This window comes from Solanum verrucosum, unplaced genomic scaffold (assembly GCF_900185275.1).
Source record: "Solanum verrucosum unplaced genomic scaffold, falcon-dt-bn FXZP01000102.1, whole genome shotgun sequence".
Classification (NCBI taxonomy): Eukaryota; Viridiplantae; Streptophyta; class Magnoliopsida; order Solanales; family Solanaceae; genus Solanum; species Solanum verrucosum.
The window spans coordinates 622,473-637,533 of record NW_026019930.1 but is presented as its reverse complement, the minus strand read 5'-3'; the positions used below and the strand labels follow the sequence as shown (position 1 = coordinate 637,533).

At 33.8% G+C, this 15,061-nt stretch overlaps 1 protein-coding gene across 1 annotated transcript; it reads left to right on the top strand.

Annotated features, from left to right (window-relative positions):
* The first annotated feature begins 422 nt into the window (after window positions 1-422).
* LOC125828434 (wound-induced basic protein-like) lies at window positions 423-1,409 on the top strand. The gene is made up of 2 exons (XM_049507727.1): window positions 423-506; window positions 1,228-1,409. The coding sequence occupies exons 1-2, from the start codon at window positions 436-438 to the stop codon at window positions 1,298-1,300; spliced, it is 144 nt and encodes a 47-aa protein (XP_049363684.1). The 5' UTR covers window positions 423-435; the 3' UTR covers window positions 1,301-1,409.
* The last annotated feature ends 13,652 nt before the right edge of the window (window positions 1,410-15,061 follow it).

Sequence of the window (15,061 nt, the reverse complement as noted above, 5' to 3'; positions counted from 1 at the left end):
ATATTATTACCTCTATGTTTTTTTTGGAAATACATTATGCCCTTTGGCATACGAGCATAACTTATAAGATATTATGTTCGATGTTAGGGATATAACTTTTAAAATATTACGATATAAGTTTATCCTCATAAAATAGTTATTTGTTATTTAAGTGTATTCCCGTAAAAAAGTTTGTTATTTAAGTGTAACGAATAGTTAGGGACATAACTTTTGAAATATTACGATATAAGTTTATTCCGTGAAAAAGTTGTTTGCTATTTAAGTGTAACAGACAAATCCATTCGGAATCAACTTAGCCCATAAGGTCTCAACTGGCGGCCCATTACCAATTACCGGAGCGATAATAAATAGTAGCGAACAGAAGCTGAAAGTGAAAGAAAGAGTAAATTAGGGTTTTGCTTTGTGGATTCTACTACTTGTTGGCGACCAAGGACGATGATTTACGACGTGAATTCGCCGCTTTTCCGATCCTTCCTCAGCCAGAAGGGAAGCGCATCTGACAAGAGGTATATATAAATTCTCTCGCATCTGAATGTTTTATGATTTATTGTTCATGGAGGTATTATAAATTTATGATTTATGCTGTAGTAGGGTTACATTCTCAAATTCATAGCCTAACCTAAGACTATAAATTCTCTCGCTAACCGTAAATTCATTGTCGCTCAATGTTTTATGCTCATTAGGTCATACTTATTAGGGTTACATTCTCAAATTCATAGCCTAACCTAACACGTAAAGTTTAATGGATTTTGCCTGCTTGCAGAAGAAGATTCCGTCTGTTAGATTTCCTTTTACATTATCTCCTTTTGTTCATTTCCTTTTAGGTGGAGGCTTTGAATAGATTTTATATATAAATTTCTCGATTAGCTCTACTCTATTGTGAGATATAAATTATTCAATTGAAATTTTGATTCAGTTTCAGAAATGTTTCCTTTGATTTTTGGCTTTTTCTATGCTTTGTTCAGTAGTTATATAGAAACCGAAGCAATCTCAGTCGTAATGATGAGATATTTTCCTGTTTCTGATCACGTAGCGTCTCATGTTGTCTTGTAGTATCTTGCCAAAAATTGTTTGGAGACATGGAGTTATATGGGTTTTAAGTACTCTAAGTGTATTATTGAGAACATTCGTGTATCTTTATCTAATGTAGTTTTTGTGTCCACTTGTTCCTTCATTGTCATGTCAACAGCCTCACTTCACTCTTAACCTTTTTGTTTAATTCTACAGGAAAACAGAAGAGCAGAAGCCCAAGGAACAGAGGCCAAAAGCAAGTGAAAACAAGCCTGTTATGAATGAATGATGTTAACTTATTTTAGAATATCTGGAATGTTGTTAAGCAACTCGATGTTGAATTTGTACTGCATTTGACATTTAAATAGATATTTGATCCTTTACTTCTATTGGTTTTAATTTCCGATCCAAGCTTTTGATTTTGGGACTAATTAGTGTCACGTTTGTGGTTAAATGTTGGTTTAACTAAGTTTTAGAACTTGAGAATCTCTAGTGTACGTAACCATTGGAAGTAGGCTGTTTATGGTTATGGTTAAAAACCAAACCAAGTCGCAATCCGATTAAAAAATATTAAGAATTATCTTTAGTACTCTCATTATTGTCTCAATTTATAGATAAATTCTTTTTTTTAATCAATCTAAAAAAAGACATATTTCTGTATTCTACAAAATTTTAATGACGCCATCAATATTTTATAGTATTTTATGTATGTGGGATTCTCTTATTTGACAAAAAGTCTATAAAGATATTATACTATTTTTAAGAATAATTTTGAAATATTGCAAAATCTTTTCATATTTTTTACATTTCGTATCCAGTCAAATTTAATTACATAATTTGAGACTGAGTGAGAAGTTTTTGTTTTTATTGACATACCAATAAACTGATAAAGAAAATTATTGATTATTATTTTGATATTAACAAAAAGCCAATCAGGTCTTTCCTATGTCTTACTCCAAAAACATTCCTCAATATGTCTTGAAAAACTTGACCTCTTTCCTTGAATGAAAACAAATTTCCCGTTTCGATGACTACTCTCAAAACTAAATTGGGTTTGATTAAATTAATATCAGATATCTAAGAATTATAAAAAAAATACTTTTAATTACAATCCTTCTTATATATTCATAATTCATATTAAGTGAATTGTTGGGTATGACGCATCTTAAGAAAGAAAATAATCTCTAAGGACATAATATAAAGACTGCTTTTCACTATTATCTTTTAAATTATTTCAAAACTTGCCTCTTAGAATATATAGAGTTTGAAAGTATATTTATGTTTGAAACTTTAACACCATTATTTCCTTAGTAATTTGTTGCTACAATTTTCTATTTAGCTTGTTCCGTGCTTACTCACTACACTCGCTTTTGTTCAGTAGTGAGTCTTCATTCTTTAGATAGCCACGTGAGAGATTTGACATTCCATTCAGTTCAGGTCCTTATTAGTTCCAGTTGAATCGCGAGTAAAGCTTGACAACTCTTTGACAGTACGACAGTAAACTACTTTTTTTTTTTCTTGTGGTCGTTATGATAAGGATAAGGATATGCGACAATTTTATTGAGTTTGTTTGTCCTCAAGATCTGGTTTGATTGTTAACCCTCTTCTTCAACAACGAAATTTCTTTCAATAATGAAAAAAATCCTAATGGAAGATTCAGTTGTCGTCCCACCAAATTCATATGAACCCAAAGTCCGCCTTTTTTTCTTCAACATGAACACACCTAAAAATAGGTTTACTCGATTCAGACTTACAATGCTAGCCACTTAAAGCAGAAATGTATATCTGATTTAAGTGTATACAGTTCACTCTAGAGCCCTAATTGAGTTGTATAATTTCCAGAAAAGAGAGAAGATTGTTATTGATTGAGAAAATGTATATCTGATGTTACAATTAGGAGTTCTGTTACTTATACAGAACTGACCGAAGTAGTGATTGTTTTCACATTAATTGATTTGCATTGGGAGTTCTGCTACTTTACAATTGTTATTGATTGAGAAAATGTATATCGTTTGATTTGCATCCCCATGGTTACAGTCGAATTGGAGACCTTAGTGTTACAATATTAGACTCACACCGACCAAGTAATGCCATTTAAGACATTCGAGCTTGATACCTGAGATAGGAAGGTGAAGTATCTGGTGGTGCAAATCCCTGTCAAAACAAATAGGAACAGGCAGCTAGTTGATGCAAGTCCATTTGTCTATGTAGGGCTTAGGAAAACCAAATTAAATAAACCGACGAAGCCTTTAAACATGCATGTCATGTAATCCAAATGCTAGAATAATACTTTGATGAACAGCAAGCAATATAGCTCTTAAAGTCCAAACATATATCTGTAGGCTTCTATACAGTACAGAATAGTTTGGAACAAACATAATGGGTAATTAATGCATACAAATCAGTATACTATATGTTGGACTTCAGAAGCCTACCTTGGTATCGTTAAGCTAACATATGCTTGGAACTGAAGAGTATTGAAAGTGCCCTCTTCTTTTTTCTTTTTCTTGTTTCTTTTCTGAGATGAGGTAAAAGGGTAATGCATACAAATCAGATTCTTTGTTAGGATCAAAAACATATATTTGGTTGAATTATCGATCATTACATCTGCATCTTGAGTTCTGAGGTCAAGAGTTTCTGCTGTTCATTTAGAATTTCAGGGAGGTTAAACATTTTATATATATATATACTTTGTTATTTGGTCATGTATGCTAGTAGTGCAGCACTCTAATTAGTGAATAAGCTAGTACACCTACTTCCCGAAAGGGGTTTAATTAGAGTACTAAAACAATAATTAGCAAGAAAGTTGTAATTGAACGAACTAAACAGAAAGGTATGTCCCCAAAATTCACGTTGCACATTCCATAATCTATATGTTTCTAAATTTTAGTGTAGACAACTTAGATCAATGATTCTGAGGTTCAATAACTTTCATGTATTATTGTACTTGCTACGCTGAAGTGAATCCTCTCTCCAGCAACACCGAAACATAATCAGAGAAGCTATTGGTTCTTATCGTTGAGATTCTTGAGAAGGGTACCAGCAACACCGAAACATAATCAGAGAATCTACTGGTTTTTCCAGCCAAGTTTCTGTTATTTCGTCTCAAGCTTACGCTATTTATTTTCGTGATTGTTTTAATGTGTTATCTTAAAGTTGCTTTTCATAATATTGTAGTGAGCTGTGGAAACCTCCCTTCTTTAACACTATCATAGATATACTGAAAACATCCCTCCTTTTTGCATCTGTTATAGGCCATGTTTCTGGGAGGAAGAACATTGGGATTATGTCAGGTATGTCTTTCTCCAAATCTATATCCTCGTTATACCGAATTTTGAAGCTATTGCCTTAGGTATGTTACATTGTAGTCCTTCTAGGTAACACTAGGTGACTAGTCCAATAGTAGTAGAATAATTGGAAAGATGAAATTGCAGACATTTATAGCATACTCATGCCGATATTCTGCTAATACAAAATACAAAATGTTGATTTTCTGCTTATACATGGAGCTTTACATGTTTGAGTTACTATATTTGGACAAGATGGTAAGGTCTTCCTTATTGTTCTTGCATAATTGATTTATTAGACGTTGTTGTTCCAACCAAATTGGACAAGTTGGCATAGACTTCCTTCATATCTGGGCGTTCATTCGGATCCTCATTCAAGCATTTTACTGCTAAGTCTGTGATGTTATTAGCAAGCTCATCATTATCTTGCAGAATTGATTTATCCACTATTGATCTTTTTTCTCCTTGGAGCTGCTTCATAATCTAGTGGTGGGTTGCCATTTTCTTCACTATTTCTTCAAATTTTAGTCACCTAGTCTCAGTGAGTAAGATATGTAATTCTCATATCAATTTTTTGTCATCTAACCATCTGCCGCTATATGTGTACAGTGGTTTACTCATTCAAATGTTGAGCTTGTTCAATGATCCAGAAAGTTGCACATTTTGCATTAGGAAAAAAAGCAGTGGCTTAATTGCCTTAATTTCTCCATTGTTGAATAATTTTTTTTTTTTTTTTTTTGTGAAATTGCCATCACCAAGGTTTGTCACCCTGATGTCAGGGGTCTGGCTAGGCCCACGTCTTTCCCATTCATTCAAGGCAAAATACAAGGAGGGGGGCAAAGACCTGACCTCAAGACTAGATTGTAACTTACAATCTACAAAAGATGAGAGCTAAACAATACAACTCCCATATGAAATTTACAACATATACATTCAACTAACAAAAAAGTTATTCTTATCGTATCTCCTCCTTATATTAGGAAGTTGACATTTATCAAGTTGAAATAGACCTTTCACTTCTCTTGGGAGTTGTTCGTAGGAGAAACAGAAAGTGCTATGCCCACTCGAATAAGCTTGTTTAGCGAAGAAATCAGCCACACTATTAGCTTCTCTGTAACAGTGAGAAACAATGATGTCCACTTTATCCATGTTCTATTTTGATAATTCATAGTTTCTTTTACTGCTACGAGGTAAGAAAGTGAATGTAAAGATTGTTTGTTCTTATTTTAAGTGAATGGCATTGTTTTGAGTTTGGTAATTCTTCTTTATTACCTTCGAACTTATTTCTCTTGTAAATTTTATTTTTGATGTTATAAAAGAGGGTTAATATGTCAATTAAGGTGAATTTATTATCAGTTTTAAGGCGTTACAATAATTGAGTGACAATTATTATCTTTGCCGGCAATAGCAAAAGTCGCAAATGTGCTTGTTTCTAAGGTGACTTTAATGGCAATAGTAAAGGCTGCTAAATAAATGTCGCTAAAAGTAAGCGGCAATAATAAGGGTCTTTACCGGCACTCGACATAAATGCCACTAGAGCTTTAGCGACATTGAATCCAATGACATTTAATCAAATGCTAGTAAATGTATTTTTGACATTAAATACTGCCGCTAAAGGTCTCTTTTGGTGTAATCTTCCAAGTGCAAGATCTTCTAGTCCTAGACAAAATATTAGAGGAGTTTACTCCATTCTTAGCTCTATGTTTTTGTGATCAGAGGTGAGGTTGCCATGTCCCCCTCTAAGTTCTGTATTCTTGATTATGATATCTACAAGTGATTAAAAAAAACAAAAAAACAGTAATATATGATGAACAGCTTGTTCCCAAATAGAAGGATTCGTCATGTTTCACTTGTTGTTCAATGAGATAGGAGACAATTTTATTGAGTTTGTTTGTCCCCAAGATCTGGTTTGATTATTCACCCTCTTCTTCAACAACGAAATTTCTTTCAATAATAAAAAAAATCCTAACGGAAGATTCATTTGTCGTCCCACCAAATTCATCGTCGGACAAGACGGTTGTTGCGCCTATATTATAGGGCTTTAAATTCATTATTACCACAATGGAATAAGGGTATATTCGTAATTTTAAGTCTCAAGCTAATGTTAGTATATATATATATATTATTTTTTTCCAGTAGGGTTAGCATAGATACCTAGATAGATTGCTGGCTGGAATATAGCAACACTGTTGTTCCACCCAGCCACATTTTATCCTAAATTTGAACTTGTGAACTGATTTTTGTAGGTTAATTCCATGGCGGATCAAAACAACAATAAAGAAGAAGATTATGCAGTTATAAACTGCAATTTGCCCAAAGATGCAATGGAGCTGATACTCGTTGGGCTTCCGGTCAGATCGCTGCTCCGGTTTAAGTGTGTCGCAAAATCATGGTATAATTTTATCAAGAGCCCTTGCGATGATGGTTTCCGTTGAGGCTCGTACTAAGGATACTGAAATATGGATGCTCGTGAATGAAAAGAGTTCATACTCTTGGACTAAGAAGTTCAATTTAGAACCATTCTCCGAAAAAACAATCCTATTGGGAATGTTGAACGATGATAAGCTTCTCGTCGTTGTTTTAAAAACTCATCTTTGTGGTCTCAGACAAGTCTACTCTTATGATCTGGTTACCAAAAAGATGGTATATTTTCATCTGGCAAAGGAACAAGATTTAGCATCGTTTGTGGTAGTGCATGGGTGCTATATATTTTGAGAGCTTGGAACTTGAAGATGGATCTGCCGGAGATACTGAAATTAAATAAACAAGTTTGTGATTACTACTTTTGATAGAGTAATCGTGTTATTAAGTACTGGTTTGTTGTTAGTTTTCAATTGTTTTCCTTAATTACTTTGATCAACTTCCTGAAACTTTGATTGGTTTTACTGTGTGCATTTCAGTGGAAATGCCAGAATACCTTATGAATCTGCTATATTTGGAGAATTGTTTTAGATATATTGTTGTGTCCATTTATTGATTGCAGTAGATGTTGAAAGTTTGAAACAGGTTTTCTATTTATTGGATTCACCAAATGTTAGTTCTGAATAGAATTGTTGGGCAATGATGATCAGCACAATTTTAGAAATATTTTTGTGCCATTTTTTGTCCTAAGAATGTGTCATGCCAAGGACTTTGAAAGATAAACTATATAGAGTGGTGGTCAGATCGATCATATGTTGGTCAGTTAAGAATTCAAAGTCCAATAGATGAAGAGGTAGAGGAAATGAGGATGTCTTGATGGATGTATGAACATATTAGGAGAGAAAATATTAAGATTTTTTTTTTGGGATAAGGTGGGTGTGACCTTCTTGGAACAAGATGCAGAAAGTGGGATTAAAATGATCCAAACATATTGTGAATAGGAGGAACAGAGACTGCCTAGTGAGGAGGTGTGACCGTGCGAGAAGTTGACAATAATAGCCTAAGAAAAGGTAGAGATAGATCAAGGAAGAATCAGGAAAAGGTGATTAGATAAGACAACATCTTCAGCACACCAAGGACATAACAAAGTATGAATATTGAGATTAGAATAGAAGATCAGTAGAAAGTCAGAGAGATTTCTTTCTTTGAGAGGCGGTGAGATGATTTTATTTTAGAGCATTTTATGTGCTCTCTCTTCTCCTTACCATTAGCATTGTATTTTTTGTTCATTACCTTGTTCTTCAATAGTATTACTATTGTTGTTTTTATGTTTGCGATTCTTACTATGTTGGTCAGTTAAGAATTCACAAGTCCAATAGATGAAGAGGTAGAGGAAATGAAGATGCCTAGATAGATGTATGAACATATTAGGAGAAGAAATATTAAGAAAATTTGTTTGGGATAAGGTGGGTGTGACCTTCTTGGCACAATTATGCGGAAAGTGGGATTAAAATGATCAAGACATATTGTGAATAGGAGGAACAGAGACAGCCTAGTGAGGAGGTGTGAGAAGTTGACAATAATAGCCTAAGGAGAGGAAGAGATAGATCAAGGAAGAATCAGGAAAATGTGATTAGATAAGACAACACCTCCAGCGCACCAAGGTTATAAGAGAGTATGAAGATTGAGATTAGGATAGAAAATTAGTACAAAGTCAGAGAGATTTCATTCTTTGAGAGGAGGGGAGATGATTTTATTTTAGAGCATTTTATGCGCTCTCTCTTCTCCTTACCATTAGCATTCTATTTTTTTTTATTACCATATTCTTTATTACTATTGTTGTTTTTATGTTTGTTATTTAACAATCAATATTTTTTTCTTTGAAAGTTGTCTCATCTTTTTTATTTTATATATATTTTTCCCTTTAAACTTGTTTTGTAAAATATATCTTTTTTAGTCGAGGTTTATTGAAAATGCATTTTACCCTTTGGGAAAAAATAATATAAAATTTACATATATTCAATCTTGTAATAATACAATGGAGATGTTGTTGTTGTTGGAAATAAAGTTTCATTGGCGTATCTAATATTCCCTTTTGAAATGCCAAAGCAATGTCAATAGTTGCCACTAAAATATTAAGAATTTTTAGTACTCTCGTTATTGTCTCAATTTATACGTACATTCTTTTTTAATCAATCTAACCAAAGACATATTTCCGTATTTTACAAAATTTTAATGACACCGTCAGTATTTTACAGTATTTCACGCATGTTGGATTCTCTTATTTGACAACAAGTCTATAAAGATATACTATTTTTAAGAATAGTTTTGAAACATTGCCTCTTTTCATATTTTTTATATTTCGTATCCAATCAAATTTAATTACATAATCTGAGACTGAGTGAGAAGTTTTTGTTTTTATTGACGTATCAATAAACTGATAAAAAAAATTATTGATTATTACTTTGATATTAACAAAAAGCCAAGACAGGTCTTCCCTAGGTCTTACTCCAAAATCATTCTTCAATGCGTCTTGCAAAACTTGACCTCTTTCCTTGAATGAAAACAAATTTCCCATTTCAATAACTACTTAAAAAAATACTTTTAGTGAATTGTTGGTATGATGCACCTTAAGAAAGAAAATAAACTTTAAGGACATAATTTAAAGACTAATTTCCACTATTACCTTTTAAATTATTTCAAAACTTGCATCGAGTTTGAAAATATATTTATGTTTGAAACTTTAACACAATTATTTTGTGTCACGCCCGAGTCTACACCCTGGACGTTGCCGGCACTCGAAGACCATTGTTGATCCCCAAGCGAACCCTCATCCTGGCTGACTACAAGCAGAAGACTAACTTAAGCATACAAAAGCTTAAAATCTGAATAAAATTCATGAAATTTAAATACAAAGTTTTAACTCAAATAAAAAACTCTGAATATAAAAATAATATTCAACTCGCCATAAAATAGGCACTCAAGTCTTTAAAACATTTAATAAAATAAATGAATAATACAGACTTCTCAACTATATTGACTATCTATGAAGCCTCTAACTGTTAAAAGATGGAAGTCGGGACAAGAACCACGACATACTGACTAAACTGAAAAGTAAATGAAATCCTACGGAAACAAAGAGGCTCGCCATAGCTAACTCGAACTTCTGGATGTATCAACGAAGCTCTTGTTGATGACCCTGAATACCTATGTCTGCATCATGAGAAGATGCAGGCCAAATGGCTCAGTACGTGGAATGTACGAGCATGTAAGAGGAATTCTAAAGCATAAACATAAGTTTGAAACTTGATAAAAAGGAAACATGCTTACCTCTTCTCAAACTTACTCAGCTCAAGGAATACTCAAGTATACTCAAAACTACTCAAACTTGCTCAACTTAGAAGTACTCAAGGATAAGATACTCAACTCAGAGATAGGATACTCAACTCAAAGATATGTTATTCGACTCTAGGTGCTCAACTCTGGATACCCAACCCAATATGACTGAACTCATTTCAATATAAAGCAATTTAAAATAAGTGCAATATAAAGAAACAAATTATTTAAGAACATACTGTAAACTCTGCGTATGCAAGGATACAACATAACTCTGAAATGCATGTAAAAATACAATAAGCTGATGTATATAAAAATACAATAACTTCTGTGGAAGTTTCTCTAACCGACAACCATCACTTAAGAGCTATAGTGATGATACCACATTTTACCTCACGCTGCCAAGGACCATCCTATACCTTGCCATCAGTATAGGACCTTAACTTAACTTAGTGGATCCACTAGCTTAACTTACATGATCATCTAAAAAGTATGACCCGTTAAATCTCATGTTGGCCACATAGTTCTTATGGAGATTTGAGTTAATATGAACTCGCGTCCCCAATTTGGTGCTCAATATTACTCCCAAAATATACTTAAGCTTATATGTGTTTTAAACACCTCTTTCTTTAGTTTGAGATAATTGCTCAAAAACTTAGCTTAAAAGTTCTCTTGGAATCGATGTTCCCTTTTCTGAAAACTAGCCCAAAGGCTCTTTTGGAAATCATAGTTCCTTTCTTGCTCAAATGTGAAAACATTTATAAACTTCTTTGGGAATACTTAGTTCCCTAATAACTTTTGAGAAATGAACTCAACTCTATACTCTTTACTTTACTCAAAACTTAAGTCTTAAAACAAATGTAAAACGTTTGTAAAAGACTTCTTAAAATGTGGTTCATATCGAATGATGGACATGAACGACTCAATCCAAGGTTGTTAATAACCATATATAGAACTCAAATACTTGGAATTCAAGAACCTCAATGATACTACTCATTTCAAGAATGCTCAACTCATAGTTCATGTGGAATTATGAGCATGAACTACTCAACTCAATGACTCAAAGATACTTCTCATCTTAAGATTGTTCGACTTATAATATTCATGCGGAATTATGAGCATGAAATATTCAACTCAAGTACTCAAAGATGCTTCTCAAAAGAGATTTAGGAACTCAACACTTAAAGGCTTAGAACTTGAAGATACCACTTCTCTAAATGATGCTCAACTTACGAAGTTCATGCAAAATTATGGGCATGAAACAACTCGACTCGATGGTCTACATAACTATATGGAACTCATGTATACGACTCTTCTCATTCTCTGAATTACTTCCTCAAAACTTAGTTCAACTTGATAGTTGATCTCAAAGGATTCACAATTGAACTCAAAGGCTTTCTTGAACTCTACTCTTAACTCTCTCTTGAATGTGAATTATGAATTCAAGAGTTATGTTTCATGATATGAAGGATCTTGTGATGACAAAATAGACTCATGAATACATTCTCATCATTCTCATACTCACTTCCTCGAGTCTTGAAACAAACTACTAGAAGTTGTAGAAGACTCCACAAAAGGACTCAAAAGGACTTTCTTAGAATGTTCAAAAGAATTCTCAAAACTTAACTCTCATCTCTATCTTCAATTTGAATTATGAATTCAAGGTTATGATCATGTTAAGAATGATTTTAGATAGCTAAACATGAGAAAAGACTGAAAATCAATATTTGAGAGTGGGTCCGTAACGCGGAGAGGCTTTTAAAATTTTGGTTTTGAAAACATCTTTTGAGGCAGAACACTCCATGTCAGCTCCGCGACGCGAAACAGAAATTCCCAAATCTGGGAAGTGGCTGCGCGACGCGGAGGGGGTTCCAAATTTCGACCGACGAAATTTCTTCTTCGTTTCCTAACCCCAATTCGCCTAACTTTGATTCTTTTTCTCAATCTCTCTTTAGATTTAAATACCCAGCACAAGACCACAAGAATCTAACTCTAACAACTCTATAAATCGACACTTTAACCTCAAGAACTCTTCAATCTCAGCCCAATTCAAGAACGTAAGCAAATTCATGAATACACAACAAGAACATCAAAGCTTCAACTTGTAGAACGAATTTAAAGCTGAAATTAACATGATTGGCGTGTGGGTGCACAAACCCAACACTATGGAAGCTTACATACCTGAAAGAACCATCTTCTTGCAATACTTGAAGGAAAATCTTGAGAGATGAACCTTAGCCTTAGCGTTTCTTGATTTTCTTGAGCGTAGAATCTTTGGAGTGAATGAGAGGGTTTTGATTTGTGAAAACTGATTTTCTATTCGTTTAGGGCAATTTAGATGACCTCCTAAGGATTTTTAGGACTAAACTACCCTTAAAGAAATAATTAAAACGAGTTGGGAGTCGGAAAGATCTTTAACTAGGCAGTGAGGTCTGTGTTGGCTCCGCGTCGCGGAGCTGCTGCCAAGTTTGCGCGATGTTAGTAAATCAGTCATAACTTTTTACTCAGAGCTCGGAATTGAGAAAACTCAGTGGCGTTGGAAAGAGGACTCGAAGAAATTTAATTTTTTATCTTGTATCTCACCTAACTCATCTTGTACTAGGAGTTATGGTCGTTTGAAGTTGACCCAAAACTTAAGAAAAACTAAGAATGACTTGAATGCTTTTCTCTTAGGTTCTTCTTGGAACTCAAGGTGCAACATCTAGTGACCTTAATACTCAAGAAATTTTAAATTCCTTGCAAAAATCTCACTCACTATGAAGAACGGTTCGAGTCTTACTCAAAAAATTTCTAGGGTGTTACATTTCCTTAGTAGTTTGTTGCTACAATTTTCTATTTAGCTTGTTCCGTGCTTACTCACTTCACTCGTGATGGAATGTACGCGTCCACTATACGTTAACGGACCAGGTTAACTCAGCAAGAACAGTAACTGAAATAAATGCATAAGGTAAATAGCCAGAAGTAAAATATGCACAAGGATTTTACGTGGAAACCCCCTTGCTCAAGGGCGGTGAAAACCACAACCTATACTCACAGGATTTCAACCCAAACTCCATTTCACTAAAACGGAGCAATAATTCAGATTACAGACTCTTGTAACCTAAGAATTTACCTCTAAATCTCTTCCCCCTCAATGTAGCTACTCTACTACAAAGAAAGATCTGAGCAATAACTCTATTGCCCACTAAACCACCCGACTCTAGATGATTTAGACTTCAACATAAGCAACAACTATGTTGCCCACTAAACCACCTAACTCTAGATGATTTAGACTTCATCTAAGCAACAACAATGTTGCCCACTAAACCACCTAACTCTAGATGATTTAGACTTCAACTAAGCAACAACAATGTTGCCCACTGAATCAATCAACTCTAACTGATTTAGACTTTTTGACTGAACCAAAACAATTATCTAATTCTTTTATAACACATGAATAGATTTACAATTTAAGCACATATGCCACAAAGCTCAAATTACAACAAAGACGTTTCAGCACTCTATCAGGTCTATCAGGTCCCTTTGTTGAGCATGAGTAGTGTTCTTCCTTGAAGATGGCCTTTACTTTTTGAGCTTATGAATTTTCAGAAATTCGCAACTTTGTTTGCCAAAACTTGGGTTTGTGTTTGGAGAAGAGACTATTATTAAAATGGACACAAACCCATGGGACAAAACCATTGAATGAGAGCCTGTTGTTCTTGAAAAGTTGTGCACCAACTACATCGGAGTTGGCAGCTTTTTGAGAGCTGTCTTTTCGTCCTTTTCACGTACGCAATCTTTTCTGGACCAGGTCCCTTGTTGTGTTCTTTGGTGCTTGAGTTCTTGGAAAGAATTGCTAGCTCTCTCTCTCTCTTTGAATGAATAATGTTGTTTGCTTATTGTTGTATATATCAATTACCAACAAGGGTTTTGACCACTGAAACAAACAACTTCGTCCGCCCTTCCTATTGGTGAAGTACGCTGCACATTTCACCAACCATCCTGACACGACTTTACAGTTGTGCACCACTTTGAATGTGGACGAGAGCACTCTGCCAGGGATCGGGTCCCTGCATTTGTGAGGATCATCAAAACATCTAGAATATAACAACTCGCTTTTGTTTAGTAGCGATTCTTCATTCTTTAGATATCCGCGTGAGAGATTTGGCATTCCATTCAATTCAGGTCCTTATTAGTTTTAGTTGAATCGCGAGTAAAGCTCAACAACAGTACAACAATAAACTACTTTTTTTTTCTCGTGGTCCTTCTGATGAGGATAAGGATGTAGAGTTCTAGTACATTAGTATGTTAGATGTACGTTAGTACGTATATTCGAGTTATACATAGTTAGTTCCTCTTCTCTTTAGGTCTCTTATGTTCAGCAAACTCCATTCTCTAGATAAAATAATGAACAAGAATTTCAAACTAGACCAAAGTAGTAGTAAGATTTATAAGCAGTGGATAACTGAACCTACAAAGTTAAGAAAACTGCACTAAAAAGACAAAAATAATAAACTGAAACATTCAACTCTATTATTTATTAAAAAATAATTTATTTTGTAATGTCAAATTTTTGTAAAGAGTATTTGTTTCATAAATTAAGTTTGCTCGTAAAAATTTGTTAATGAGTTTTTTTTTCTAATTTTAATTTATTTATGGGGTTCATGTGTACATATATACTAGTAAAATAAAAATAACCGTAAGTTTCCAAATATTGTTATATTGTTGGATATGGTAAGTTACTAAATACTATTAGTTTTCCGAAGTAAATACCAATTGGGTTTTCTGTTATCTAATTGTACTTTTTTAAAATTAGCTCAAAAAACTATAGTATTTGATAATTAACTATACACACCTGACGGATTACAGCGGTAAGTTTCTAAATATTTATTTTCCTAATTTGTTACCAATCGGGTTTCCGATCAAGCCAAGAATTGACTAACTATGCCTATAAATATACTTGATTCGTACAATTGTTCCCATTCCCTTCAACCTTATTACTTTTTGTTGTATAAAATATACCTCTCAGCCCCCATATATACTCTGTTCCATATTTGAAAAATATATATCATATACAAGAAAGAGTG

Coding starts and splice junctions, on each gene's coding strand:
- LOC125828434 (XM_049507727.1), top strand. CDS start 436: ATGATTTACGACGTGAATTCGCCGCTTTTCCGATCCTTCCTCAGCCAG. Junction 507..1,227: donor GGAAGCGCATCTGACAAGAG/GTATATATAAAT, acceptor TTAATTCTACAG/GAAAACAGAAGAGCAGAAGC.